This window comes from Leopardus geoffroyi, chromosome E1, assembly GCF_018350155.1.
Source record: "Leopardus geoffroyi isolate Oge1 chromosome E1, O.geoffroyi_Oge1_pat1.0, whole genome shotgun sequence".
In the NCBI taxonomy this organism is placed as follows: Eukaryota; Metazoa; Chordata; class Mammalia; order Carnivora; family Felidae; genus Leopardus; species Leopardus geoffroyi.
In genome coordinates, this window is record NC_059330.1 from 37362838 (window position 1) to 37389260 (window position 26423).

At 55.4% G+C, this 26423-nt stretch overlaps 1 protein-coding gene and 1 long non-coding RNA gene across 3 annotated transcripts; one reads left to right on the forward strand and one right to left on the reverse strand.

Annotated features, from left to right (window-relative positions):
- Window positions 1-2193: 2193 nt before the first annotated feature.
- On the reverse strand, window positions 2194-18560 carry TBX21 (T-box transcription factor 21). 2 transcript variants are annotated; one of them, XM_045488591.1, is made up of 7 exons: window positions 18459-18560; window positions 12762-16225; window positions 5092-5246; window positions 4613-4734; window positions 3910-4068; window positions 3711-3772; window positions 2194-3469 (listed from the first exon to the last, which is right to left on the reverse strand). In XM_045488591.1, the coding sequence occupies exons 2-7, from the start codon at window positions 13250-13252 to the stop codon at window positions 2851-2853; spliced, it is 1608 nt and encodes a 535-aa protein (XP_045344547.1). In that variant the 5' UTR covers window positions 13253-16225; window positions 18459-18560; the 3' UTR covers window positions 2194-2850. The 2 variants fall into 2 exon arrangements, with proteins under 2 accessions (XP_045344547.1, XP_045344548.1); XM_045488592.1 differs by lacking the exon at window positions 18459-18560 and having other exon boundaries at window positions 12762-15290; window positions 15431-16498.
- Window positions 3111-4565, forward strand: LOC123603550. Its single transcript, XR_006714929.1, has 3 exons — window positions 3111-3211; window positions 3615-3685; window positions 4277-4565. It is a non-coding gene; the product is annotated as an uncharacterized LOC123603550 (long non-coding RNA).
- Window positions 18561-26423: the final 7863 nt, after the last annotated feature.

Sequence of the window (26423 nt, forward strand, 5' to 3'; positions counted from 1 at the left end):
CGTGTTCATGCATAGAAAGATGTATTTTAGTATTTTCAGTATTTTTTCTTTTCAGTAAAAGGTACGTTTAGTAGAGAAGGAATAGTAGTAATGAACCTTTATGAGTCAAATAAAAAAAGCATCAAAACATATGCCCCCACACTTTTGGAAAAAGATAATAGAGGGTGTAAATATATCTAATGAAGTGAACAAAACCATTTAAAAACAGTGGGGGATGGGGCGCCTGGCTGGCTCAGTGGGAAGAGCATTCGACTCAGGGTGGTGAGTTGGAGCCCCGGGTTGGGTGTAGAGATTACTAAAAATAAATAAATAAACTTAAATAAAAATAAAAACAGTGGGGGAGAAGAGTACTGTAATTACTGACAACAGTTCCCAGAAAAGGAAATAGGCCTAATTTTATACCAACACTTAATAACTCCAGGGAGTGATAGCCTAAGGGGTGGGAGGAATAATCTGCACTCAGCCCCGGATGACAGAACCACTCACGTCATTTACAAAATTATGAGCTTCCAAATCCAAGGAGGATGGATTTATCTTTTCCTTCTTCTAACTAGAAGGTGACGAAAATGGCCTCTGGATAGAGACCAGGAAAGGAGGGGATGTGAACTGTGACAGAAATGGAGATTTCCAAGCTCCAACAGAAGTGAGAGAACACCCAAGGGCCCATGGTGACACCCGCCTCCCCCATCGGAGTGGGGGATACCCTGGACTGGGACTAGGCAAATGGAGTAATTCTAACTTCTGGACATTTCGCATAAGCTCCTTTCTTTTTCTTTTTCTTTTTTCTTTTTTCTTAAGTTTATTTACTTATTTTCAGAAAGAGAGAGAGAGCGTGAGTGGGGAAGGGGCAGAGAGAGGGAGACATAGAATCTGAAGCAGGCTCCAGGCTCTGAGCTGTCAGCACAGAGCCCGACGTGGGGCTCGAACTCACGGACCGTGAGGTCATGACCTGAACCGAAGTCGGACGCTCAACCGACCGAGCCACCCAGGCGCCCCAATTTTGTTTTTAAAAAAGCATTTTCAGTATGATTCCAACGTTATAAAAATATACTTCTGTCTATCTATCTAACCCGGTTAGCATTTAATGATAATTATTGATGGGTGGTAAGATTTGGGATAATTTAGTGCTTTTTACTTTTATGCATTGCTTACATTCTTTAAAAGAAGCGGGTGTTATTTTACAAATACAATTCAGTATGTGTATAAAGAGAGAGGGAAAGAGAGAAACAGAGCTAGAGAATTATAACAATAATTTACAGATTGAGTGCTGTTTATCAGATACTGTTCTAAACCCTTTACATGTGCTAGTTCATATCGTATGAAATTGCCATATTTAACTGTTCTTGACCTACAAAAACAGCAATTTCGTGTGATTCAATTTATATTTACTCCTTTAACCTTTGAATAACCCTAAGAGGACGATGGAGAACCAAAGCTGCTAAAACTGCAGAGGTGCCCCTGGGTGGCTCAGTTGGTTGAGTGTTCAGGTTAAGCTCAGGTCATGATCTCGCAGTTTGTGAGTTCGAGCCCCACATCGGGCTCTGTGCTGACAGCTGGGAGCCTGGAGCCTGCTTCGGGGTTTTATGTCTAACCTGTCTCTCTCAAAAATAAATAAACATTAAAAAAAATTTTTTTTAGGGGACGCCTGGGTGGCTCAGTTGGTTAAGCCTCTGACTTCGGCTCAGGTCATGATCTCATCGTTCGTGAGTTCGAGCCTCGAGTCAGACTCTGTGCTGATAGCTCAGAACCTGGAGCCTGCTTCAGATTCTATGTCTCCCTCTCTCTCTCTGCCTCTTCCTCGCTCGCACTCTATCAGAAATAAATAAACATTTAAAAAAATTTTTTTAATTTTTAAAAAAATGCAAAGAGAAATCAAGGCTTCTCCCCACAGAGCTCCCAGCCCCCACCCAGCCCTGTTCTGGAGTCTCGCCCTCCCACCCCTCCTCCGCAGGTCAGGCAGAGGAACCGTTCTCTGTCCCAAGGTGCCTTACAAGGTGGAATCAACCATCAACCTTCAGGACATGTGGTCTTGCTCTGTTGATCCCCTGAGTGAAGCCACTCTGGGTTTCTAGAAGAAGGCACAGGTCCTTGGGAACTGCAGCTGCTGTTGGAGAGCTTTGGTGCACCTGCAAATCCCAGCGGGGTGAGTCCCCATCCACGTCCCCCTCCAGGGCCCTGAAGCAGGACACATTCTCCAGTTTCATGTTTATTTGCAGAAAGTGATGAAGACAAAAGAAATATATCCAGACACCACTCTCTGTACAATAAATAGCCTCCCCATTCCAAAAAGGAAAAAGAAAAAAGCATGCGTGCCCCCATAATCACCACCCCCAAAGACTTCGCTTCTTGAGGTGTGCACCAACCCCCCCTTCCCCGCCCTTCCTTGGGACCCCACCGTCTCTGCGCAGGGGGGGGTCCGGGCCAGCCGCCCAAAGTCATCGGCGCAAACGAAACTGCGCAAAGTTAGTTCTATAAAGGAAGACGGTCTCCAGTTCCCAGCCAGCCCCACCGGACCCCGACGCAGTCCCAGAGAAGAGCGGAAAGCTCCTTTGTGGCCAAGACCCTCTTGTTCTCCGTTCTCTGTTCTCCAGCTGGGAACCCACAGCCAGAAGCAGCACCAGGGAAATGATTGTAGTTAGGGCCGAGGAAGGGGCAGGGGACACTCCTCTCAGGTTTCATCGTGGGCCGGAAGCAGCAAGTGAACCCCAGAACCCCCTCTTCCTCAACCAACTACAAAAGGAGAAGAGACAGAGGGAGCTGGGGCCTCTCAGTCCTGAGTCTGTCGTCTGCATTAGTTGGTGTCCTCCAACCTGATAACACTGTTTCTGTGCCTTTCCCCATGTCATCCCCTCAGTTGGGAAAATAGCTATAAAACTGGCCTTCGGTTTCCTTATCAAAAGGAGAAGGGGCCCCAGCAGGGGAGGAGCTATCGCCGCTGGAAGGATAGGGGGACACACGCCTTCTCTTAGAGTCTCCTTCACCCAGTCCTGAGTCACTGGACTCCGGCCGCAGCGGGGTGATCTCAGTCCACACGGAGGGGGAGCCCTGGTCCTCCGGGCCCCGTCCCTCTGAAGCTCCGGGACCGGGTTCCATGGGCAGAGTCCGCATGGGGCGGAACCAGCTGCCTGGGCCCATCTTGGGAGGGTACTGGGGGGCCACAGGCCAGCCAGCTCCAGGCGTCAGGACCTCTTGGCCTCGGTAGTAGGACACGGTGGGTCCAGGGGCGGAGGGCAGGAATGCAGGCTTCATGCTGACCGCTCGAAACTCGGCCTCATAGCTGTGGTCCCGGGGGGGCCCCAGCCAGTAAGGCTGGGAAACCACATCCTTGGCTTGCCCGGGAAGGTCGGAGTAGAAGCGACTGGGAACGGGATACTGGTTGGGTAGGAGAGGAGAGTAGTGGTCTCCCCCAAGCAACTGACAGTTGGGTCCAGGCGGGGAGGGGACGCTGCTGTCAACAGATGCATACATGCTAAAAAAAAAAAAAAAAAAAGGAGGCAAGAAAAGCGGTCACAAACAGAACCACTGACCTGTAAGCCTGCCTACTGCACGTCCCTCCCTGGACCCTCTTGCCCTGCCGGCCCTCCAGCATCCACCCCACCCCTGCCCACCCCCAGGGAAGGAGACGTGCTCAGCACCAGTCTGGAGTCGAGTCCCAGGAGGAACCAAGAGGAGGCCCTCTGCAAAGGTGAGCTGAACCCAGTGGCACTTACGACTCAAAGTTCTCCCGGAATCCTTTGGCAAAAGGGTTATTATCAATTTTCAGCTGAGTGATCTAGAGAGAGGGGAAAGAGAGGCACCTGAGTCCTGAGTCTGGTGCCAGAGAACTTCCGAATTCCCCACCAAGGAAGCCTGTGGGCCTCCCTCTCCCCTCCTGTCCCTCGAGGCTCAGCCCCGCCCGGCAGCCCTCACCTCTGCATTCTGGTAGGCGGTCACGGCAATGAACTGGGTCTCTTGGAAGGTGAAGACATGCGTGTTGGAGGCGTTGCAGGCCGCCTCCGGCTCCCCATCGTTCACCTCGACGATGTGTAGCCGAGGCTGGTACTTATGGAGAGACTGGAGCACGATCATCTGAGAGAGAGCCAGATGCTTGTGGGGGTCTACGGGTCCTCTACCCCCACCCACGGCTGGTCCTGTGGCCAGGCTAGAAGGGACCCTGAGGTCATAGCGTCCATTCCCCTGCCCTGCTACCACGTAGCTTCCCCCAGGCCTTCTAACTCTGGTGCCCAGCCTCTCCAGGGCACCACTTCTGCCCTCTTGCCCTGTTTCCTACCCACAGATGTCCGTTGTGACCAAGGTATTAGCACAAGCAAGGCTTCTCAAGGCTCTGTTCAACTTAGACTCCGCGTCCATTTCCTGAGGCCGCGGGCACCAACCCTATGCCCAGCATGGCACACAAGTGATGGCGGCCTCGGGTTTGATGAAGAAAGCCCCAGGGCCAGCTTGGCCCATGTCATCCTGAATGCAACCCCGTGTTTGCCCCTGAGACTCAGCTTCCTCCCACCTCATCTTCCCCGCACGGTGCATGGAAAAGAACCAGAGTCAGAGAGGAAGAAAAGTGACTTTCACAGAACAGAATCAGCCAGGAGGGGTGGGGGGTGGCGAGGAATCCCACCTGGGTCACATTGTTAGAGGCCCCTTTGTTGTTCGTGAGCTTTAGTTTCCCGAACGAAACTTCCTGGCGCATCCAATGGGCTCCAGTATTGGGGGAATCTGGGTGGACGTACAGGCGGTTTCCTGTGGACAGTTAACCTCTTTGGCATGCAGCCCCCGGGGGACCAGAGCCCTGGTGAGATGGGGCTTCTTTGCCTGTTCGGAGGGGGATGTCGAAAAGGCTGCAGGGGCAGGACTAGATGGGTCAGGGCAAGGGGAGGTGGGCACAGAGGACTGAGCAGAAGACAGGCTAAGGCAGAAGAGAGAAGAGAGGACAAACAGAACGGGGTGGGGGGTGAGAAGTGCGAGGGGACAAGGGTGGGATGGGGAGTTAAGGCTTAGGTGTAGCGGGCAGTGGCTCGCGGGTTCCTCCTGGGTCCACCAGGGGGCGCTCAGTCTCGGCGAAAAAGAGCATCCAGGGTTCTCCAGGGGGCTTCCTACCTGGCATGTTGCCCTCAGCCTTGCCACACTGCACCCACTTGCCGCTCTGATACCGCCAGTGGTGCTGGTCCACCAAGACCACGTCCACGAACATCCGGTAATGGCTGGTGGGCTCCAGCCCCGCCACAGTAAATGACAAGAACGGGAACATCCGCCTAGGGAGAACAGAAAGACCCACCAACATCCATCAGCCCCCCAACGTCGCAGACAGCCACCCCTGTGCCAAGGCTTTCAGCGATGTGCTGGAGTCAGCTTCCACCCCTCAAGAGAGCCAAGCGGAAATGCCAGCCAGTCGCTAAACAATGCCATAACTAAAACTGAAATTATATCAACTTCCAATTAAATACATTATCAGCCGAGGTGATAAATACGCAAAACTCATCGCTTCTCAGTTCGTTTACTACATTTTCCTGTTCTCTCTGCTCTTGAGGTGACTTTTTTTCTTTTTTAAATTTTTTAACGTTTATTTATTTTTGAGAGACAGAGAGCCGGCGGGGGAGGGGCAGAGAGAGCCGGCGACACAGAATCCCAACGCACACTCCCGGGTTCCGAGCTGTCGGCACAGAGCCCGACATGGGGCTCGAACTCACCAGCCGTGAGATCGTGACCTGAGCTGAAGCCAGACGCTTAGCTGACTGAACCACCCAGGCGCCCCATCTTGAGGTTACTTACATCTCTTGTTCCCATCTGGCGGAAAAATACTAGATAACCGTGCTCTTCCCAACTCTGCATTCAGGGATACCACAAGCGTAGCTTGAAATCAGCCACCATAGGGATAGTTACACCACGGAAATCAGCAAACACTATGAATCAGGGCTTTTTCGCTGTTCTTCTTTCAGAGGGTCAGTTGATGGACACGGACTCGAATCTTAGTTTGCTTCCTAGCCGGGAGCAAAGCCACAAGCCAGCCCCCCAGACTCACTTCCCCATAGGCCCTCATGCCTCAGTCTCCCAAGCCCTCGTCCGGTCTCAGTCCCCACCCCATCCTCTCCACTGTGGTCCTCGCGGTGCCATGATGCTCCCAGCCCTGTGGCACCCGGGCTCCCCCTGCCCCCCAGCACCCCCGGGGCCAGATGTCTGTGGATGGCCCGCCCCAGGCCCTCAGCCTGCAGAGAAGTAGCTAAAATCCTAGGTGGAACTTCCCAGCCACCTGGAAGAGGACTCTGTTGAGCACAGTCCCCACTCTCAAAGGCCTGGCTCCCAGGAAAAGTGGAGGGAGTCGAGGTTGGGAGGCTGTATTATCCTCTATCGCGCCAGAGCAAGAGAGCCGGAGACCCATCTCGCCACTTCCACCATCACCGATCCTGATGGCTTGGCTTTTCTTTTCCAACCCAAGCAGGAAGAGCAGATGTTGCAGGATGGCGGAATCTCACCCTCATCAGAATTACGTTTCATTCCCACACACCTCTCCCCTCCTCCTACAAGAAGCCATGCAGGGTGGGAAGAAAGACACCAGTCCCTGAGTCAGGAGACCTGGGGGAGGGAGAGTGCCAGAGACCTAGGAACACTTTTGGGGGGCATCCTAGTCCTTAGGCATTCCCAGAACGACACCCTTAAGAACCTTGGAAAGGTCTCCCGACATTCCTGTCTTCTCCGGACTCTCCTATGCTGAGAAAAAAAAAAAAAAAAAAAAAAAAGAGGCTTACTGGCCCTATGACCTTAGATAAGTTAATTCCCAAACCAAACCTCAGTTTCTTCACCTGTAAGTGGGGATAGTAACTCCTGTTCATTTTTCCTCTGAGAGCTGTTAAGAAGTTTGAAAGATGCGAAACTCAGCTCATCCGGTCCCTCCTCCACCCCACCCTCTCCACGCCCCGAGCTATCAAAGCCCTCAGGCCCTCAGGCCCCGCTGAAGGGACCCCAAGCAAGCGTCCAGAGTTCTGGAGCCCAGGGGCTCAGCAGGCCAGCTGACTTGAGAAATCAAAGGTGACGGGTGAGGCCTTGAACAATTAAGGTTGGGGCGATATTTTCAACTCGTCTCTACCACCGACTCCTTCTATGACGCAGTCGGGTCGCACACATTTTTTGTACCATAACCAGCTCCCCTTCAAACTTGTAGGAATAAAGGAAAAGAAGGAACGTATTCATTGTGTCTCTACTTAGCATCCTTTGAAAGGTAATAAGAAAAAATTTCTGTTTTTTATTAGTTATTTTTGAGAGAGGGAGAGCGTGAGCAGGGGAAGGGCAGAGAGAGAGGGACACAGAGGATCCGAAGCGAGCCCGACACAGACAGCCAAGAGCCCGAAGCAGGGCTCAAACTCAAAAACCGTGAGATCACAACCTGAGCCAAAGTTGGATGCTTAATCCACTGAGCCACCCAGGAGCCCCTGAAATGTAAAATGTTACTTTCAAGTTTATACTTGAAGCAGCCAAGGACTGGAGAGCCGTGTTGACAGATCCTTGGTGGGAGAACAGTGTCGGGGGCTCCTGACTGCAGCATACATGCCCTGGGGTCCATCTCTCTATCCTGCTTAGCTCTGGTAGAGGGAAATGCAGGAGAAGCGGGAAGAGAATGGGGGCAAGGGAGAAGAGAAGGGAGGTCTCATTTCACCCTAAAAGTCTAGAATCACCACCAGCTGGAATCCCAAAATAGCCCCTGATTTACATGACACTTTGCTGGGAAGGAACACGGTCGGATGCCAAAGGAAGCCCTTCAAAAAGACCACTTATGGGCCGCCTGGGGGGTCTCAGTCGGTTAAGCGTCCGACTTCGGCTCAGGTCAAGATCTCACGGTTCGTGGGTTCGAGCCCCACGTCAGGCTCTGTGCTGACAACTCAGAGCCTGGGGCCTGCTTCACATTCTGTGTCTCCCTCTCTCTCTTCCCCTGCCCCGCTCGCGCTCTGTGTCTCTCTCAAAAATAAAGTAAACGATGGGGCGCCTGGGTGGCTCAGTCGGTTAAGCGTCCGACTTCGGCTCAGGTCATGATCTCGCGGTCCGTGAGTTCGAGCCCCGCATCTGGTTCTGTGTTGACAGCTCAGAGCCTGGAGCCTGTTTCAGATTCTGTGTCTTCCTCTCTCTCTGACCCTCCCCCATTCATGCTCTGTCTCTCTCTGTCTCAAAAATAAATAAACGTTAAAAAAATTTAAAAAAAATAAATAAAGTAAACGTTAAAAAAAATAAAACAAATAAAAAACCGAAAAGACCACTTACCATCGTGCTCTCAGAGGACAGGGCCCGAGACTCTAAATTCCTGAGCTAGGGCTCAGGACTATCCCATCTTGAAATGATTCGCAGGGTCACCACACCCTCCACCCCATCCTGAACACCTCTGATATGTTCCAATTCACCGTCATTACGTACAGATTAAAAGGAGGTGATTTTTCGTCAGTCATGTTGGCAAAGTGGTTCACAACTGATATCCAACGCTGCTGAGTCTGTGGGGAAAGGGGTCCTCTCACACACTACTGGTGCGGGTGTAGATTAGTATCACCTTTTAGGAGGATATCCCAGCACTACCTTGTACCTATCGAAATGCAAAATGTGCTCAGGCATCAAAGGGTCTCCCCTTACCCCCCCCCCCCAACCTCAGATCCAACTTCATGGAAATTAGATAGTCACTAGCAAACAGCTGATGGAAAACAAAGCTGTTTTCACCTGCCCCAAGAGAAATTAAGCCAGTGAGTCCAAATTAAAGAGGCTTAGAACTAAAAAAAAAAAAAAAATTGTCTTAGGGGCACCTGAGTGGCTCAGTTGGTTAAGCATTGGACTCTTGGTTTCAGCTCAGGTCATGATCTCACTGTTCGTGAGTTCGAACCCCGCGTCTGGCTCTATGCCAACAGCTCAGAGCCTGGAGCCTGCTTCGGATTCTGGGTCTCCCTCTCGCTCTGCCCCTCCCCTGCTCATGCTCTCTCTCTCTCTCTCTCTCTCTCAAAAATAAATAAAACATTAAAAAAAATTTTTTTTAGTTGTTTTAAAGATCTAAGAAGTTCTCCGAGTCGGGAACGTAGAGAAGGGAAAACCACCATGGCTAGGAGGCCAGTGATCCAGGATTGGTTAGCACTGAAATTGTTTTATCAACCCCTAAATTCACACATACATACACAAATGCGAATTGAGCTCCTTAACAACAGAACTACCCAAAGTTATCTTAATTATAATAATCAACTAATCACACCCAGAAAAGTGGGGATTGCCAGCAATGAATGCACACCCACACGCCCACACACACAGACACCCGCCTCTCTCTTCCTCTACTGAGAATGTCTACCAACAACTATTCTCTGCACACCAACACATTCACAGCACACACACGCGCTGCCACACAGAAATACAGCGCAAGTCCGGTGTAGGCACCCCGAAACTTCACAAACACACAAACTTCAACTCCAACATCTCCACTTGGTCGGTCCAACATTTTATCTCACTTTCCCCTCCCAGTCCCACCCGAGAGGCCTGGGTCAGTCTCTGGCGCTGGGAACTGCCATCCCCACCCCCACTGCCGCTCCCCACCTTGCTGCTACTGCCCATGGAGGAGAGAGTGACTGTCGCTTGTCCATAGTGAGGGATGGGTCTAGGGTGGGTGGGAGAGGAAGGATCTGGGAGGGAGTGAGTCAGCCCAAGGCAAAAGGCTGTGGGGCTGTGGGTGGGCCTGGGCTGGAAGGATTTTTCAAAAAGGAAGAAGGCCGTGGGTGATGCGGTGGTGACTGGCAGGTCACTGGAACCCACGGGGGGACAGGCCAGCTCTCCAAAGCAGGATAGGAAGGGTGCCGTTCTCTGAGCCCAAGGCTTACTTTTCAGAAGTCAGTAGCACAAGGAAATGGCCGCCGACTTCCCAGATCGCTGGAGCCCAAGTTCAGGTACGGGGCTGAGTTGGGGCTAGTGGGACTGAACTGGGGATGATGGTATGTTCTCTGTCCCTTCCACCCCACCATGGGACCCCTGAGGCCTGCTCCAAGGGAGGCATCAAAGGAGATGGTGAGTCCCCTTCTAACAGGGACCTCAGAGTGTCCGAAGCTGTCCCTCAGGATGGATCGAAAGCATGAGGATTGTGACAAATACAGTCACACACAATTACAAAATAATCTGGGAAATTTGATGCTATTTATGAATTTCTTCTCAGGTTTGCTAATAGTGTCGTGCTCGCTTTTATTTTATTTTTTATTTTTTCTTAACGTTTATTTATTTTTGAAAGAGAGAGACACACAGAGCATGAGTGGGGGAGGGACAGAGAAAGAGAGAGACACAGAATCCCAAACAGGCTCCAGGCTCTGAGCTGTCAGCACAGAGCCCGATGCAAGGCTTGAGCTCACAAACGGTGAGATCATGCCCCGAGCCGAAGTCTGACACTCAGCCGACTGAGCCACCCGGGCGCCCCGTGTTTACTTTTCAAAAGCCATTTTTAGACGTGCATCGAGAAACTTGAAGGATGAAAACTCTTTCATAGTGTCTAGGATTTACTTACTAAATACTTAACACCATCACCGATAAAGCTGCAGACTGGGGAGTGGGAGGCGGAAGTGAGGTGAGTGAGAATAAAGAAGAAACAAGATTGGACCAGGGGTGACTACTGCTGAAGCTGGTGATGGGTAGGTGGAGGCCTGTACGGTTTTTCTCTTTGCTCTTGTATATATTGGAACTTTTCGTAATAAAAGAAAGTAGGTGTATGGATCTCAAAGGGAGACAACAAAACGCATCAAGAGAGAATTATTCAGCAAGAACACGAAGGAAAGAAGGAGGCCACAGGGTAGCGATGGGGACCCGCAGAGACACATCCCTGTGAGACACCGCCCTCGCCAGGCCGCGGGCAGCCCGCCGCCAGTCCGGCGCCCATTGGGTCCCTGACGTTCTGGCCAATGCTCCGTCCACCCCACCCCTCAAGGCTGGAAGGGCAAATTGTAGGGAGGCCAGGGCCTTCCCCCAGGGTGGGAAGGGCTTCCTGACCATCTGAGGAGAGCGGAGGCCTGAGTTCAGGTCTGCTGGGTGACAGAGTGTGAGCCACTCGGTCCCTAGGCTTCAGCACCCCTACCTATAAATGGGGAGACGGCTTGACCTACGTAGCATACTGTAAAATAATGGAAGTGAAAGCACTCTGAATGCATCAATGCCTTTGGACAGTATAGGCTGCTGTTTTTACTCCTGGCCGTGAGGGGCTGGAGAAAGAAAGCCAGGCGGGTACCGTCTGGATTCTGGTGCCAGTTCTGCCAGTGACGGCTATGCTGTGCAACCTCAGAAGAGTCTCTTAGTGTCTCTGAGCCCGCTTCCCTGTCTGTGCAGGGAGGGGACTGGACAGGATCTTCTGGGTCCCCTCCAATTCAAACTTGATGGGACTAGGAGCCTGGGCTGTGCCTGGGAGCACTCCCAGCGGGCCGGGGTTGGGGTTGGGGGGCATAGAGAGGAACCATCAGAAGGTTTAGGGGATGAAGGCCAATGCCATAATAAGAGACAATGCCAACTTCCCTGGGTTCATCCCAGAGAAAGAGAAACAACTCAGCAACTTGAAGCTGTTTGTGATTGGTGGACAGGTCCCTCGATCCCAGGCCACCCCACAGAAATCACTGGGAGGGAAGGCTATCCCAGCAATGTCTACATTGAATGCCAACCCCCCAACCCTGGCCCAGCGTGGTGGCCTCTCCCTTCTCCCTCCCCAGCCCCCACACCGGGTATCTGCCCTTCAACACCTCCCGGGCACACTGATGACACAGCCCCTCCACACAGAGGTCCTCCTTGGTCCCCTGCCCACACAGGCCCCCACTGGGAAGGGTGGGTGCATACTCTCACATGCCAGACACAGGCCGGGCCCACTCGGTGTTGCTTACTAAACAAATAACGCACTAACAGCAAGTTTCTCTTTCTTTCCTCATGCAGGAGGCTCTCTCCGGAAGCAGCACCCTCAGCCCCAAACCCTACCCCGCATGCTCTGGGCTCATAGGACACTAAGCTGTGGAGCCAGGGGTTCCCCAGGCTGGATGGTAGACTGGAAAGTATCTGGACAGGGATGAGGCAGACTTTCAGGGGACAGACCTCACGGGGAGCAGAGTGGGACTGGTGGCCAACTGGGACCTGGGGGCTCAGCGTCACCTGCTCAGGCCCATGGGCATGTGTGCTTTCCGTCAGGGCCTGTGCCTGGAAGGGATCTGTGCCCCCCACACACTTTACCACATCCCCCCCCCCCAAACACACTCACACCAGACATATGATCTCAAAGTACTACCGGAAGGGAAACTTGGCGACTGCTTCCCCGTGTCACCAAATCCCAGTCTTACCCACCTCCCAAAACTGACCTGTGCTCAACACTGGCAAAAGGGCTGGGAGTGCGTAGGGAGCGGGGGGGATAGGAGGTGTTGGGTACAGGAAGACCCTGCCCTCTCTTCCATTTCCCCACACATAGGCGCTAAGAGGGGTCCTGCCCTGTCAAACCCAACACACATGTCCCCCTCTGCCCACCGTGACCCCCACTGAGGCAGAGAGTGATCCAAGGGCACACCCCAATTCTGGGTGAAACCATAGGTACCCTCCCCCCTAACCCACGACAACTTCTCATTGCACCCACTCTCCATCTCCCTTCTGAGTTCTATGTCCTAGGAGAAAACAGCACTCAGACCTTTCCTGTCCCCACTACAACTCCCTCCCTGCTACCCCCAAAGTCTAAGCCGAACTGTGAAGGGCTCCGACACGAGAAGGATAAAACAAAACAAAACAGAACACTTGTTCCGGGCGCGCGTCTCACTCACCGTCCCTGCTTGGTGATGATCATCTCCGTCTGGTGCTGATTAAACTTGGACCACAACAGGTGGTTGTTGAGCGCGACTCTCAGCTTCCCGGACACCTCCAGCCCCGCCGGCAGCGCGTAGTCCTCGCGCGGCCCCGGGTAGAGAACCGAGCGCGGGTCCGGGGCCCCATAGCCGTCCCCAGGCTGGTAGCCCTCGGCGCTCGCCGTCGGCGGGAAGGGCTCGCCCACCCCGGGGAAGCCGGCGGCCTGGGGCCGGGGCGGGTAGGCGTAGGCTCCGAGGAAGCGGCCCGGCGGAGCGGGCACCAGGGCGCCCCCGGGGTACGGCGCCCCCAGGCTGGCGCCCCCGCGACGGTCGGCCGCGTCCTGCGCGCCGGGCTCCGGGTAAAAGTAGCGGTTCTGCGGGTCGGCGGCGGGCGCCCGGCCCTCGTCGCTCGCCGGCATCGGCTCGGTGCCCGTCAGCATGTCTCCGCAGCCCGGCTCCACGATGCCCATCCGGGGCGGGCTGGCACCTTCCCGCAGCCGTCGGGGACCGGCCCCTCTCCGCGCGGGGGCAGGCGTGGGGGTCTCGAGAGTCGGGGCGGGGCGGGGCCCCGGGGGCGGGGGCGGGGGCGGGGGGGGCCCCACCGGAGCCCGGGCTCGGACACCTGGGTCCTGCGCCCGCGTTTGGCGGGCGCGCAGCTGCTCCCGGGCTCCCTCTCCAGCGGGCCGCTGTCACTAGCGTCGCGGCGCCTTTGCTGTGGCTTTATGAAGCTCTCTGGGCTCCCCCCCACCCCCCCACCTCGGCCCCGCCCCGCCTCACCCCGCCCCCTCGTGGCTAATACTCGGCAAATTCGAAGCAGCCGCCGAGGACCGGAGGCCCCCACGGCGTGGCGGGTCCCCGCGCGCCGCCAAGTTCGCGCTTAAAGACTGCCTTCTGGAAAAGTCCACCCGTCCACCCGAAACGCCAGCCTGTTTCTCTCCTCTGGAGCCTCGTGGAAATTCCACCCATCCTTCCAGGCTCAGCTCAAAGGTCCCCTCCTACAGGAAGCCTTCGGTGATGGCCCAGATGCGACTCACAGGGCCTTGCGGCCGCACTCGCCGCTCGGCGCAGCAGCGGGGTCTGCACCCAGTCCGAACTGCTTAGACCGCGAACATTCAGCAGATCACTGATGCCCACTGTGTGCCCAGGATCTGTGCTAGGTGGCTGTGCCTGAAGTGTTTGCGCTCTTCCTCGGGGGGGCCAGAGACCCAGCTGGGCTGTGTCCCATGCATCTCGTTCCAACAGCCCCAAGGCGGAGCTGGAAGCTGGGGGCAGCGGGAAGAGCTCCTTGAAAGGGATTGCACCCGCTGCAGCTTCAGGTTTGCAGGGCCGGCGGGGGCGGCCAGGGCACTGGAAGCAGCCCTGGGCTGCCCGTGCTCAGAGTCTCGTCCCTGGCTCTGCCTGTCACTCAGGTATGTGTGACCTGGGCAAGTCACTTCCCTTGCCTGAAAGGCAGCCTCCCAACCATAGAATGGGGGAAATAAGCTGATTTCCTTTTCAGAGGGGCTGTGAGCCTTACCCTAGAGGGTGGGCCTGTGCAACACTTTCCAGTCTATTCTTCCCTCTGCTCGGAAGGCTGCTGGGAACAGGTTCAGAGCCCGCTGACGGGGCAGGACGCCCCCCACCCCACAACTTGTTCCGCAGGACTGCCTGCGAGATAGGACCACTACTAGGGCTTTTCTTTCTCTAGTTTGTTTTTCTGTTGACTAACAGAGTCGTCTTAGGATGAAAACAATCCTTTCCCCCCCAGTTGAAAACAGCATCATTGGGAGTTTTCTTGCACATACGGATAAAGCACACTCCTAGAAAATGTAAGCAGTAAAAATGGGACTGTTACAATAAACCACCCCAAACTCCATCCCGCAGAGGCAAACGGGATTCGCATTTTGGTGAGCACCTTTCCAGACGTCACTCCCTGCACACAGCCTTTCTGTCTTATGCGCGAACACACACACACACACACACACACACACACACACACACACATTTTATATAAACACCACACGTGCTGCTTTGTAATGTGTTTTTTTTTTCACTCAATAAGGTGTCATGGAATTTTTTGCATGTCAATATATAGATAAAGATTTACATTTTAAAGAGGGTTTTGAAAAATACTTTCATATTTTCATCATGTTAAAGGTTAACCTCTCCTCTCCCCGCACCCTCCCAGCCCTCCTCACTTCTCCCCTGGGGGCTGGCCCCTTCTCTATATCGCTGTCCCAGCCCAACAGGGCTCCACCCTTAGGGCTCCGTGGGGACTCTCTGCTCCCAACTAGAGCTGAACCGAGAGGCAGGTTGGCAGGTGAAGGAGAAGCTGGGGACCCCAGGAGGCGGGCATGACCCAGGGAGGGTGGGGGGAGGGAGAATCAGCACATCCCCTGAAAATGGAGACCCGATACAAGACAGCACCAGAACTGGGGACTGGCCCCTCCCACCCTTTTACCCACCATTTCCCCATGCTTCAGGGAGGCGGGAAGTTTCTGCCTGCTGTTCCGAGTGGGGCAGCATTGCCTGAAAGAGATGGTGACCTTGGGACCCCTGGCTACTTTTTGAGAAACACGACACATTTCAGTAACACTTCCCTGAATGACTAATTTCCCCAGGAGACTTGAATGCTGACATCTCTTTTGGGGGACGTTTTTGCTAAGTACCTGACTGTGGAAGGCCAAATGGAGTTTTGTTCCTCCTTCTCTCTCTCCCTCCTCTCTTCCACACCAATCCTCAGGTCAAGAGATCCATCCCCCTGCCTCTGAACAGGATGACCTGAGCTCCCGCCCCGGTTTCCAGGGCAGAAGGGATTATGAATCTCAGAGTCAAGTGGACCTGGGGACAGTCCCCGGAGGAAGAAGGTGATTGGAGGCAGTCTCTCTGTAACTTGATGGGCTGTTAGGGGGTCATCAACCCCAGATTCCTCACCCCCTCACTCCAATTTCTTCCAAAAAAGAAAGTGCTTGTGAAAAGCGGGGGCCGAGTGGCCCTGGCGTCACCACCGCCAGTCCCGCCCCTCTGCCAGCTTGGGTGAGAACCCTGGCAGTGACACCTCCTCCTCCTGTTGCCACCTCACCCTCTTCCCAGGCCCTGAGGCTGGAGGCGTGGGAAAGGGGGTTCAGGACACCAGGTCCCCTGGGATCCCCTCACTTCCCCATCACTGCCCCTCCCAGTTCCTCCGCCATCCCATGCACCTGCTGAGCATCCAGAAGGCTGGCCCTGGGGGGGGGGGGGCAGGGTAGAGGCAGAGCAAAGACACACAGGGTCTGTGTCCAGGATTTGAGAGTCATGGTCTCCAACAAAGATCCCATGTTAGGAGACAAGCTGGATGGTGACTGTGGGAAACTGAATGGTCTGTCAAACTCACACATCCCGTTGGTGGCCAAGCCAGGGCTGGAGCCCTGGTGTCTTGACTCCTGATCCAGTGTCCTTCCTACAAGAGTGTCTGCCTTCCCATTCTGAGACAGAACAAGAACAACAAATGAAAAGTCCGTGCAATCGCACTGGAAAACAGAAAAGAAAATTGCCCCTAACCCGCCAGCTTGGACACTAGTTTTCTTCACCCTGTTGTTCCCTGCATGTATTCAAGGTTCCTTGTCAGGCCGTTTCAAGACTCGCCACACCTGTGGGTCAGGAACTGTGCCAGAAGGCTGTTACAGTGTGGGTTCCCGGGACCTGCCTCCAGAGATTCTGATTCCCAGACCTGTGGCCGGTCCCCAGAATCCGTGCGTTCAAGAAGGACTACGAGGGGCGCCTGGGTGGCGCAGTCGGTTAAGCGTCCGACTTCAGCCAGGTCACGATCTCGCGGTCCGGGAGTTCGAGCCCCGCGTCAGGCTCTGGGCTGATGGCTCAGAGCCTGGAGCCTGTTTCCGATTCTGTGTCTCCCTCTCTCTCTGCCCCTCCCCCGCTCATGCTCTGTCTCTCTCTGTCCCAAAAATAAATAAACGTTGAAAAAAAAAATTAAAAAAAAAAAAAGAAGGACTACGAATGACACTGGGAAGTCTGTACATCCCACTCTCAGCTCCCGTCCCACCCCACTCTTCCACCCCCAAGCCCAGGGCCACAGAAAGACCGTCAGCGTGCCTTGACCTTGCTGGGCGTGTGCACCTGGCTGCAGTGGATGGAAGAGGGTTCAAGGACTGAGGATGGCTGCCACAGACATGGAGAAGGTGTTCTGACTGAAGCTTCAGGACTGGATAATTCTTCCCTCACCCCAGAATCTAACAGCCACCCAGGGCTGTCTCCTTAAAATGTGTGGATCGCTGAGCTCCCCCAGGATCCAGAAGGCTCCTGGATGTGGTCACACGGCACGGGGCACAGGGCAGGGAGGGCTGGGTGGCCAGCTGGGGGAAGCTGGGAGAGGGTGGCTGTTCGTGGAAACTCAGAGGCATCAGGACCCAGGATGCCTCCCTTCCACCCTCCCAGGCCCAGCCTGAGAGACCGTGAGAAGGTGGCTAGGTGACAGAGAAGGGGACAGCCTGTTGGGGATGAGGCAAGAAAGGAAAGAGAGCCAGCGTGAGGCCTGGGCTGTTCTGAAAGGCATTTAGAGATGGGGAGGGGCAGGGACCATGAAGTCCACACATGCCCCACTGAGGAAATCTCAAGTCGGGCAAGGGGGGAGGGGGGCGTGCAAGACAGAAGAGAGGGCAAGGGGCGAGTGAGAGGGAGGTCTACAGAGGCAGAGCTGCCTGTGGGTGCTGGGGGTGGGGCAGAGGGAAATGGAAACCCCGATTCCAACCCTTGCTGGCTGTGTGGCCTGTTCGAGCAGCTTAACCTCTCTGGTTTCCTTGTCAGCAAAAAGAGCCAGTAGACCTTCTCCAAGGACTTCTCCAAGCTGGGTGAACTGCATCTCCAGGGAGTTGTGAGGTAATGTAAAGGGGAGGGGTTTGCCCGCCCCGAGGCAGGCACAGGTCTGAGGCACCTCTCTTCCTCTCTTCCAAGCTGTCCTCTCCCCCCTGTGGTATCCGTGGGTCCCTCACAAAGGGTCCTCAAATCCAGCCTCCAGCCTTCCACTAAGGGCCCTGCCTGGGCCTAATGAGAACCTCTCCCTAAGACTCCAGCTCAGAGATGACAGGTTTCCCCTCCTGAAATGCCCAGTCACCATTCCCTGGAGACTCATGTCTCTGAGATGGGCCAGACCCCAGGGATCCTGGGGTCCCAGAGATCAATTAGGCTCAGCCACTGCCCCTGAAGAGCTCCTAGCAACGTGATCCCAGGGCCAGAGTTCTAGAGCCCCTCATCCCACTTGCCCCTCGCAGCCCAGCAGCCTCTGTGCACATACATGACCCATGTGTGCACCCACACACAGCACACAGGGCCATGCTGGACAAACCCTGTGACAGTCCCCACAGCCACACCTCTTCTCTTGTCCCACGTCCAGCCTCTCTGGGCTCCTTGGGTATCTGCCTCTGCTCACCCCTCACCCGCCCTGAATGCCCTCCCCCTTCGGCCCAGATTGCCAGTCCTTCAGAGAGCACAGCCGGAACCATCGGATTAACAGCCAGGGAGGGCAGAAGGGGAGCACCCGTAGAACCCCTCCCCCCATGACAGCTGCAGGAGTTCTGTGTCCCCAGCACCCAGCACCTGGGGGTCAGTGTGGGCTCATCTCAAGGTCAAAGGCTCTGGGTTCTTACCCCCAGGCCGGCTCACCCTTCCCTGCCCCACACCCCCTCAAGGCTGGACAGCCCTTACCCTTTGGCTCCAGGCCATGCCTGGGTCTTTCTCCATTTCAGTCCTTCACCCTCTATGGGCACCTATCAGGGACCATCTCTTTTGGTCGCTAACTGTTCTCACCCCCGCCCCAGCTCTTCACACAATACCCACACCCCACGCACCCCACCCTCGCTGCTGTGCCTCCATAGAGCACCCCCGCCCCCACTGTGTTCCAAGGCCTGGGCTCCTGTGTCTTTCTGAAGGGACGCTAAGATGTTGGTTACTTGAGCAACTCTGTAATCACCGGGGGGGCAGGCCAGGTTATGGATGGGCAAGCCCAAGCTTCAGGGAGGCCCCGGGGGAGAGGCTGTGTCACCCCCCCCCCCTTCCCGGGGGAATCTCAGCAGACAGGCCCTTAATCTCAGGCAGGAAGCAGGGTCCGGTTACCAGGAGGGGAGGGGAATACCCTGGGCTAAGGGTAAAGGGAGCTTGGGGGGGGGGGGCACTGCCACAGGGAGGAGAGGGAAGAAAAAGAAGGGTGAGTGGGATCTAATCAAGTTAACCCCTCACAGCCAGGCTCCCCTCTTGTCATCCCGCGTTCTTTGGGACAGCTCCTGGTCATGGGCTCTGCCGGGTGAGGTGCCTCTCATCTAAGGCCACCCCCAGGGCCTCTGACCATAGGACAGCAGACTCCCTGCTGGGCCAGGCTCTCTCCAAGGCCCTCTTCTGGCTTCCTGTGAGCCCTAGGCATCCTTGTTTGTCCCACGACTCTCTTTGTCTTTAGGGCTTCTGGTCTCTGTTGCTCTGGTATGTTGGCCTGATTCTGGGCCCCTCGGGGTCCCTGTGTCTCTGCCTGCGTTGCGGTGGGTCTTCCTTACATCCACCTCTGTCTCCAGGATCTGTCAAACCTCTGTGTGCTTGTCCTGAGTGCAGGCTCCACATCTACCTCATCTGCTCTCTTTGGGCCTCTGAGTCTGTCTGTCTCTGTTTCTCTACATCTATCAGGGTCTTGAGATCTATCTCGATCTCAGTGCACCTGCTACACGTCTCTCTGTCTGTCTGTCTGTCTGTCTGTCTGTCTGGGACCGGGCCTCCATCTGTGAGTCTGCTCTGGGCCTGTTGTCTTCGGCCTGAGTCCTTTGGCTTGTCCCTCTGCTTAACATTGTAGGGTGGAGACGAGCTGGGGCAGGCTGATGGGCTGGACCAGGGATGGACGAAAGAGGCAGGGAAAAGGGGACGTGGGTGGTAGTGGGGGTCAGAGATGAGGGGACAAGTCCCATTCTTAAATGGTGCCGAAAGCAAGCTGGATAGCCCTGAAACACCAGATGCAGCTCTGCCAGGCCACGGCAAGGGACGTGGCAGGGGACACACCTGGTCAGGGGTAGGGGCAGAGTTGCACAGAAACTGAAACAGGCATCAATGGAGAGGACCCAGAGGCAAATGGAAAGACAGATGGGGAGCTCTGGGTTCTGATCCGGGCTCCACCACTAGTCCCCAGTGACCCTCTCTGTGGGGCGGGAGCAGGGGTGGGGTGGGGAGCACAGAGGAAGATTTCCCTAAACCCGGCACAGGAAACGGCTCGGCCCTTTCGGTCCCTCAAGGGGTATCCCAAAGTCCCATCTGTTACCAGCACCCTCTGTGTCTGTGATTGGGCTAGGGGCAGGTCAGAGGGAAGAATGGAGGTTAGACAGACGGAAGGACTTCCTGTTGCGCAGCAGGAGGGTGAGGAGGCCCAGATTCTCCTCCCAGCGGTCCTGGGCCCCTGTGTTGGGGCTGGGACTGGAGGGGCAGGGGGGTAGGGGCTCAGCAGCTGGGTAATTAGCCATCGCTCTCAAGCCCTGGGGGAGGGGCCGGCTGGACTGAGAAACCAACGCAAAGTGACAGGGGCAGTTTTGACACGCCGTGGAGCTGACGGGCCCAGGGGGCCAGGGCTTTGGGTTGGGGGTGGGGTGGGGTGAAATCCCATCAGATGATTAAAAAATAGGTCAGAGGGAAGAAGCTGCAGCCGGCACTGGGTCCGCGGTGAGAACGCCATGTAGCTTCCCCCGGGGGGCTTTGGGCCAAAACGGGGTGGGGGAGCTGGGGAACATTTGCAGGGGCGGGTGAGCTAGGAGTGAGGACAAGAAGGCTTCGGGCCCAGCAGCTGGCCCTCTGTCTCCCTCAGCGCTGTTTCATGGGGACACTTTGGGACCCTACCCGCAGCCTGCCTTCTGGCCTTCCTGTTGCACCATCTTCTTCCTCGAAGGCAGGAAGATGCAGCCTCTGTCCATCTCACCCCGCCCACGACATATATACACATTCTATTCTAGAAACCGAGACTGTGGCCCCCTCGGGAAGCTGTTCTTACCTTCTGGCCTCAAGCCCTCCTGCTACAAAGGCAGCCTGCTGACTTATCCCACGTCTCTTGCCCGGCTGAACAAATTCACCTACCCCTGCATCCTGCTTGGGGTCCCCTTGGCCCTCCAGCCTGTTCTCAGAGCTTCCATTTCCCTCTTTCCGTCCTTTTCCTCTTTCCCAACTCCTGCCATGAAGCGTAACAGTGTCCCGGGAAGGGCACAAGACAAAGAAAGGGCAAGGAGGAGTGAGGTAGGGGACCCGGGAGCCCGGGACAGGTTGATGATCTCCAAGCACTTAATAGATGGAAGATCGGTGACTGCCTGTATCAGACAGAACTCGGAAACACCACTGAAGTGTGTTCATTCCATGGAAGCAGCTCAGAGCCACCTCCCACTCCATCTGCTTACGGTTGGGAAGTTCTTTCAGTTGTCTTCCCACAGCCCCTTGGATTGCAGCTCAGTCCCATTTCCTTTTCTGGGATCCCTCCAACCTATGGAGACGGTAGCCCTGCACTGTGGGAGTGGAATGGTGGCTCCCCGTGCCCTGCTCTGTTCCTCGGAAAGCCCTGGCACAGGCGGGAGCCGGCCAGGAACCGGTGTCCGAGCGGAGGGACAAATCAGGCATCGGCAGTGCGATCCTCAGCACAGTGGACACCTGGGTCCCTCCCACGGCAACGGAGGACACCCGAGGCCATGTTGGCATGAAAATGCATTTGGCTGGGTCTGACCTTGAGTTTAACCCCACTTACCACCCCAGACAAAGATCCGCTGTGACACGCAAGTCTGAGATTTCCCCGGGAGCCTGTCGTCTGCTGCCCACCCCCCTCAGTTACCCAGAAAGTGTCACAAGGCGTCCTGCCAACCTTCTTCCACTAGGGCCATGGGCAGCTGGCACTCTGTGCGGGGCCCTGAGACAGCCCCTGGACCCGCATCTCCAGCCACAGGGGGCACGAAGCTGGTGTGGCCGCCCATCACTGCCCCCCTCCCATGCCTGCTTCCATTTCTTTCCAATCACTGGACCAGAGCCTGACGTGTTCTGTGGGTTGGGGAGGGATGGCTATGGTCAGGCAAGTCCTTAGTAACTGGACAAGAGGCTGTGAATCGAGATACTGGGTCCACTGTTTTCACCTCTCCCTCTCTGTCTGTCTGTCTGTCTGTCTCTCTCTCTCTCACACACACACACACACACACACACACACACACACACACTGACCTAAGGCCACCACCCAAGGCTCAGGGCCCCAGGAATGAGCTGTGTACCAGGGTTCCCAGGCTCCCGCTACCCAAGACATTGTGCTGAGTCCAGCTTATACCTTGTCCCATCCCTGGACTTCCAGTGAGTTTGGAAAGTGGAAAAACCTGAGTCCTTCCTGATTATCCCACTCTCCACACTGCTGCTTGGGGCAGGGAGGATGAGACAAGGGAACATCCCAAGCAATTCATGCCTTTGATTTCTTTAGCCGTCACAATGCTATGAGGTCAGCTGGGCAGGGATCATTGTCCTTGTTCTGCAGAGAAGGAAACTGAAGTAGAGGGAAATGAAGTACCTTGTCAAGGTCACACAGCTAGTGACCCGGCCGCCTCTGCAGAGAGGATGCTGTTGTTCTGCCCATTTTACAGATGAGGAAAACCGATGCTTAATTTCCCCCAGGCTCTCCGTGATTTTGATTCCTTATCCTTCTGTTCTCCCAAGGTATCCTACCCAGCCCGCTTGTGGCTCAGAGTCCTTTCCCTTTCTCTGGAGAAGGGCGAGACCCTCAGGCTTCCCCAGTCACCTGGTGGGCGCTCCCCTGTACTTTGGGAGGTCAGTCCTTGTGTCCTTTTCTGTCCGATGATCCTGCAGAAATTGAACCCCGTTCCTCAGCAAATCCCATCCCACTTAGGTTCAGAAGGGGTGGGAAGCAAGACTTAGGAACTGAAAGGGGCAGGGACCGCCTCAGATGCCCAGCCAAGGCCGGGTTGGGCCTGGCAGCAGTGGAGGCAAACGGAAAACGGGTCCAGACAGGAAGAATCCAGGAGTCCTGGTTTCCAGGTGCAGGATTGGGGAGCAGGGGCATGCTTCACTTCTCTGAACTCCCTGCCCCTGGCAACCGGGCCCACTGCCAGACATCCAAGCTGTTAGGTGTTTCTGTCTGAGTTGGGAGGGGACCTGGGCAGCTCTTAGAAATGACGGGAGGACGCCACTGCGCACGCTCCCTGCCAGGCAGTGCTGTCTCCCGCTCTCTGCCGGCTCCGAAGTTCCGTCACACCTTCAGCTCTGCCCTTCTGCTAACAGAACCCGCACTCACTCTCCCTCCTGCTCTCACCTTGGGGCCTGTGAGCCAGTGGCTGAGAGGGGGCAGCAGAGCCAGCTGGAGCTACCAGCTGCCCCGCTCCTCCTATGTCACCCCGACTGTCTATGGTTCTAGAGAGCTCTGCCACAGCCTCGGCAGTAGCTCTGAAGACAGTGAGTGTGACTTAAGAACTCCTGTTCTGGGGAGCCTGGGTGGCTCAGTCGGTTGAGCCTCTGACTTCGGCTCAGGTCATGATCTCACGGTTCCTGGGTTCGAGCCCCTCCTCCGGCTCTGTGCTGACAGCTCAGAGCCTGGAGCCTGCTTTGGACTCTGTGTCTCCCTGTCTCTCTGCCCCTCCCCTGCTTGCACTCTGTTCCTCTCTCTCTCTAAAATAAAAACATTAAAAAAAAAAAAAAAAAAAAAAAAAAAAGAACTCCTGTTCTAGGCTGAGAGTGAGGAGCGGGCTTTCTCTGACAACTTATTTGGGGAAATCGAGGGTCCCATCCTCTGGCCCCAGCTCTTCTCAAGAACTAAACTGCCCTGAACCTGCCACCATCCTTCTTTAACAAGCCCAGGGAAGATTTCCCAAAAGATAATCTGAGGCAGAGTCTCTTCCTTGCCTACACTCTTCTTCGAGTCTAACCTTGGTCCCTTGCAGAGGGGTGGAAGGGGACAGAGATGAATCGCAGTTTCTTATAAACCTGGTGGCTTCTTGTTCCCCGACGACAATATAGCAGAGGAGCTCTGTGGTTCTGGCTCTGAGTCAGGACCCACCGCCTGGGCGTCCCCAGTGCCATATCCCTCCGCCCCGCCCCAGACTGGAAAATCAGGCTCATGCCTCTGCCCGAGTCAGTGCTTCCCCTGCTTCCCCTCACGATCTCGCTTTCCCCTAAAGGGAGGTATTTCCTCGAAGCTGGGAAAAGTCAAGGGGGCAGAGACCTTGCCAGCTATGGGGAGATGGGGAGGCGGGGAGGCGGACAGTGGGCATGGGGCATGGGGTGGGGGGTGGAGCTAGCCTGCCCTCCCTGCCCTGCCCCTCCCCCACTCAGCCCAGCGTCCCGCTCCTCTAGCTCAGGATGTGTGCTCCAGAGCACAGAGCGTGTGTGTGTGTGTGTGTGTGTGTGTGTGTGTGTGTGTGTGTGTTCACACACTCAACACACGTCTATGGCTGTTTCTGGGGGTTGGCTCCCCGCTAACCTCCAAGGGTGAGGATGGGGTGGAGGAGGACACATGTCATGCTTCTGGCGTGTCTATGCGTGACACACATTTTTTCCGTGCATGTCCTTCCTATGTTTCTTGTCCACATGCACTCTGCATCCCTCCCAGAATCACACGTCGGTAGCCTAGGTCAGGAAACAAATCCCCTCCCCCTCCTAAAGTGAGAAGAAGCCCCCCCCCCCCACCTTGGACCTCCCCAGAGGTTGGGGGATTCAGGAATCAGTGAGGAGGTAGGCACTTCCCATGTCAGAAAACTGACTTGTCTTCCACCCACCAGGGGACCCCCAGTCCTCAGCCAGTGCGGGGGGGGGGGGGGTGTCGGTTCCCAGACAGGTTGTGCAGACCCTCCACCTTCCCACCTGCATAAAGTCTCAAAGGGACAAGAACCGGGGTCGTGATGACCCGGTTCCCAGACCCTAGGTGAGGACAGGGGAGTTTGGGGAAAGCGAATCCTGGGGAGAGTGTGGTTAGAATGGCCTGAGTCAGCAATCTAGAACTCACGTGTGCCCACCCCCAGCCTAGGGCAGGCGAGGGGGGGAATGCAGGCACCGAAACAGAAAGAGAGAGATGGGGAGGCAGAGTGAAAGCAGGAGACAGAGAGAGACTGAGACAATGGCCAGTCAGAAAGAGAGTGAGGGCCAGGACGGGGACGGGGCTGGGCACTGGGGGCTACGAGGACCCAGGTGATGGGGTGAGGGCAGAAGGGTCAAGGGTACAGGTACAGTTGCCCTTTCTCTTTCTTCACTGGCATCACAGAAGTGCAAAGGGTCAGCACTGAAAGGATCCAAGCCTTTCATCTCAAGAAGAAGAAATCGAGTCTTAATGAGAAAGTCACCAAAAAAAGAAAAAAGAGCCGGGGTAGGACCCACCCGCCCGCCTCCGGTTACTTGGCTCCTTTTCTAAGCCCGGAACCGGAATCCGGAATCGGGAGGACCAGGCAGCTGGGATACTCCGTCTCACCCTTCCTCCATAGGTGAGGCTGAGGGTGGCATGGGGCTGGGGGGAGGGGCCTGGATACTTGTCTTGTATTTGCATGGCAAGTGCACCTCTTCCTTTGGGATGTTACAGATCAATAAAAATAGCAAAACTTTCTAAAGGATGCTTTAACCCCACTTTGCATAACGTTGAGATGAAGGGATGCCACTTCCTCCCTTGTGGATGCACAGAAAGGAGGAGGGAGGAAAGGGGGCCAAGAGTTTTAATAGCCAAAAGCAGGAGCGCCTGGGTGGCTCAGTCGGTTAAGCCTCAGACTTTGGCTCTGGTCATGATCTCAAGGCTGTGAGTTCAAGCCTCTGTGCTGACAGCTCAGAGCCTGGAGCCTGCTTCAGTTTCTGTCTTCCTCCCCCTCTGCCCCTCCCCTGCTTCTCTCTCCTCTCTCTCTCTCTCTCTCTCTCTCAAAAAAAAAAAAAATTACAAAAATTAATATCCAGCTCTTACCCGCCCTACCTCCCCCTGGAACCCAGGATCACCTGGGTTCTCTCTCCCTGACTCTGGGAAGGATGGAGAGGTCAGACCCTGTCCAACTCCAGAACTATCTGTCTACATGACACTGACTGCGGGCCCGGGGCTGGGCGTTTCCCTTCTCAGCCTGGCCTCTCCCATCTCTACCACCCTGCCTGAAAGACCCTCAGCAGAACTTGGCCCAGAGAGCAGAGGGGACTGTTTCCAGGTCACATGGCCACCTGGGGGTGGGGGCAGGGAGGGGAAATTCCAACTGAGCACTCTGGTCCCAGGCCCAGGCACCACCTGGGCCGCCAGGCTGATACCCAGGCCCTGCCCAGAGGACCACTGTGCTCTGTCCCGCCCTCAGCAGCAGCTTGGCTCCTGGCTCCCTTGAGAATTGGAGCTGGAAGACGCAGATTGAGAGGACACCCTTAGGGGCCCTGAGTGTCCTCATCCTCAGCCCCTCCCTGCTCCAAGCAGTTGGACGAAGCGGCCCAGGAATTAATAATGTTACCTCCTACCTTGGTGACCACCCCACCCCCTCCCCCCCACCCCCGCAAACCCCAGGGCCCACAGACATGCTGGGACACAGTGCCTACAGCCCTGCCATGCGGAAGCTCGGATCCCAGCAAAAGTTTCCAACACAAACCACATTTCCATCTCTGCCTCTGACTCCTCTGAAGATTTGGGGGGCTATTAAGGTGGGCTTCCAACCCCTTTAGTCATCCTAGGAA

Bases quoted from the DNA above. Each gene is read 5' to 3' on its own strand.
- TBX21 (XM_045488591.1), bottom strand. From the start codon at position 13,252: ATGGGCATCGTGGAGCCGGGCTGCGGAGACATGCTGACGGGCACCGAG. The intron at 3,773-3,909 runs GTGAGGGCTGCC...CCCTCTCTCTAG, and splicing joins CCGCCTACCAGAATGCAGAG to ATCACTCAGCTGAAAATTGA. The intron at 3,470-3,710 runs GTAAGTGCCACT...TTTTTTTTTTAG, and splicing joins TTCCGGGAGAACTTTGAGTC to CATGTATGCATCTGTTGACA.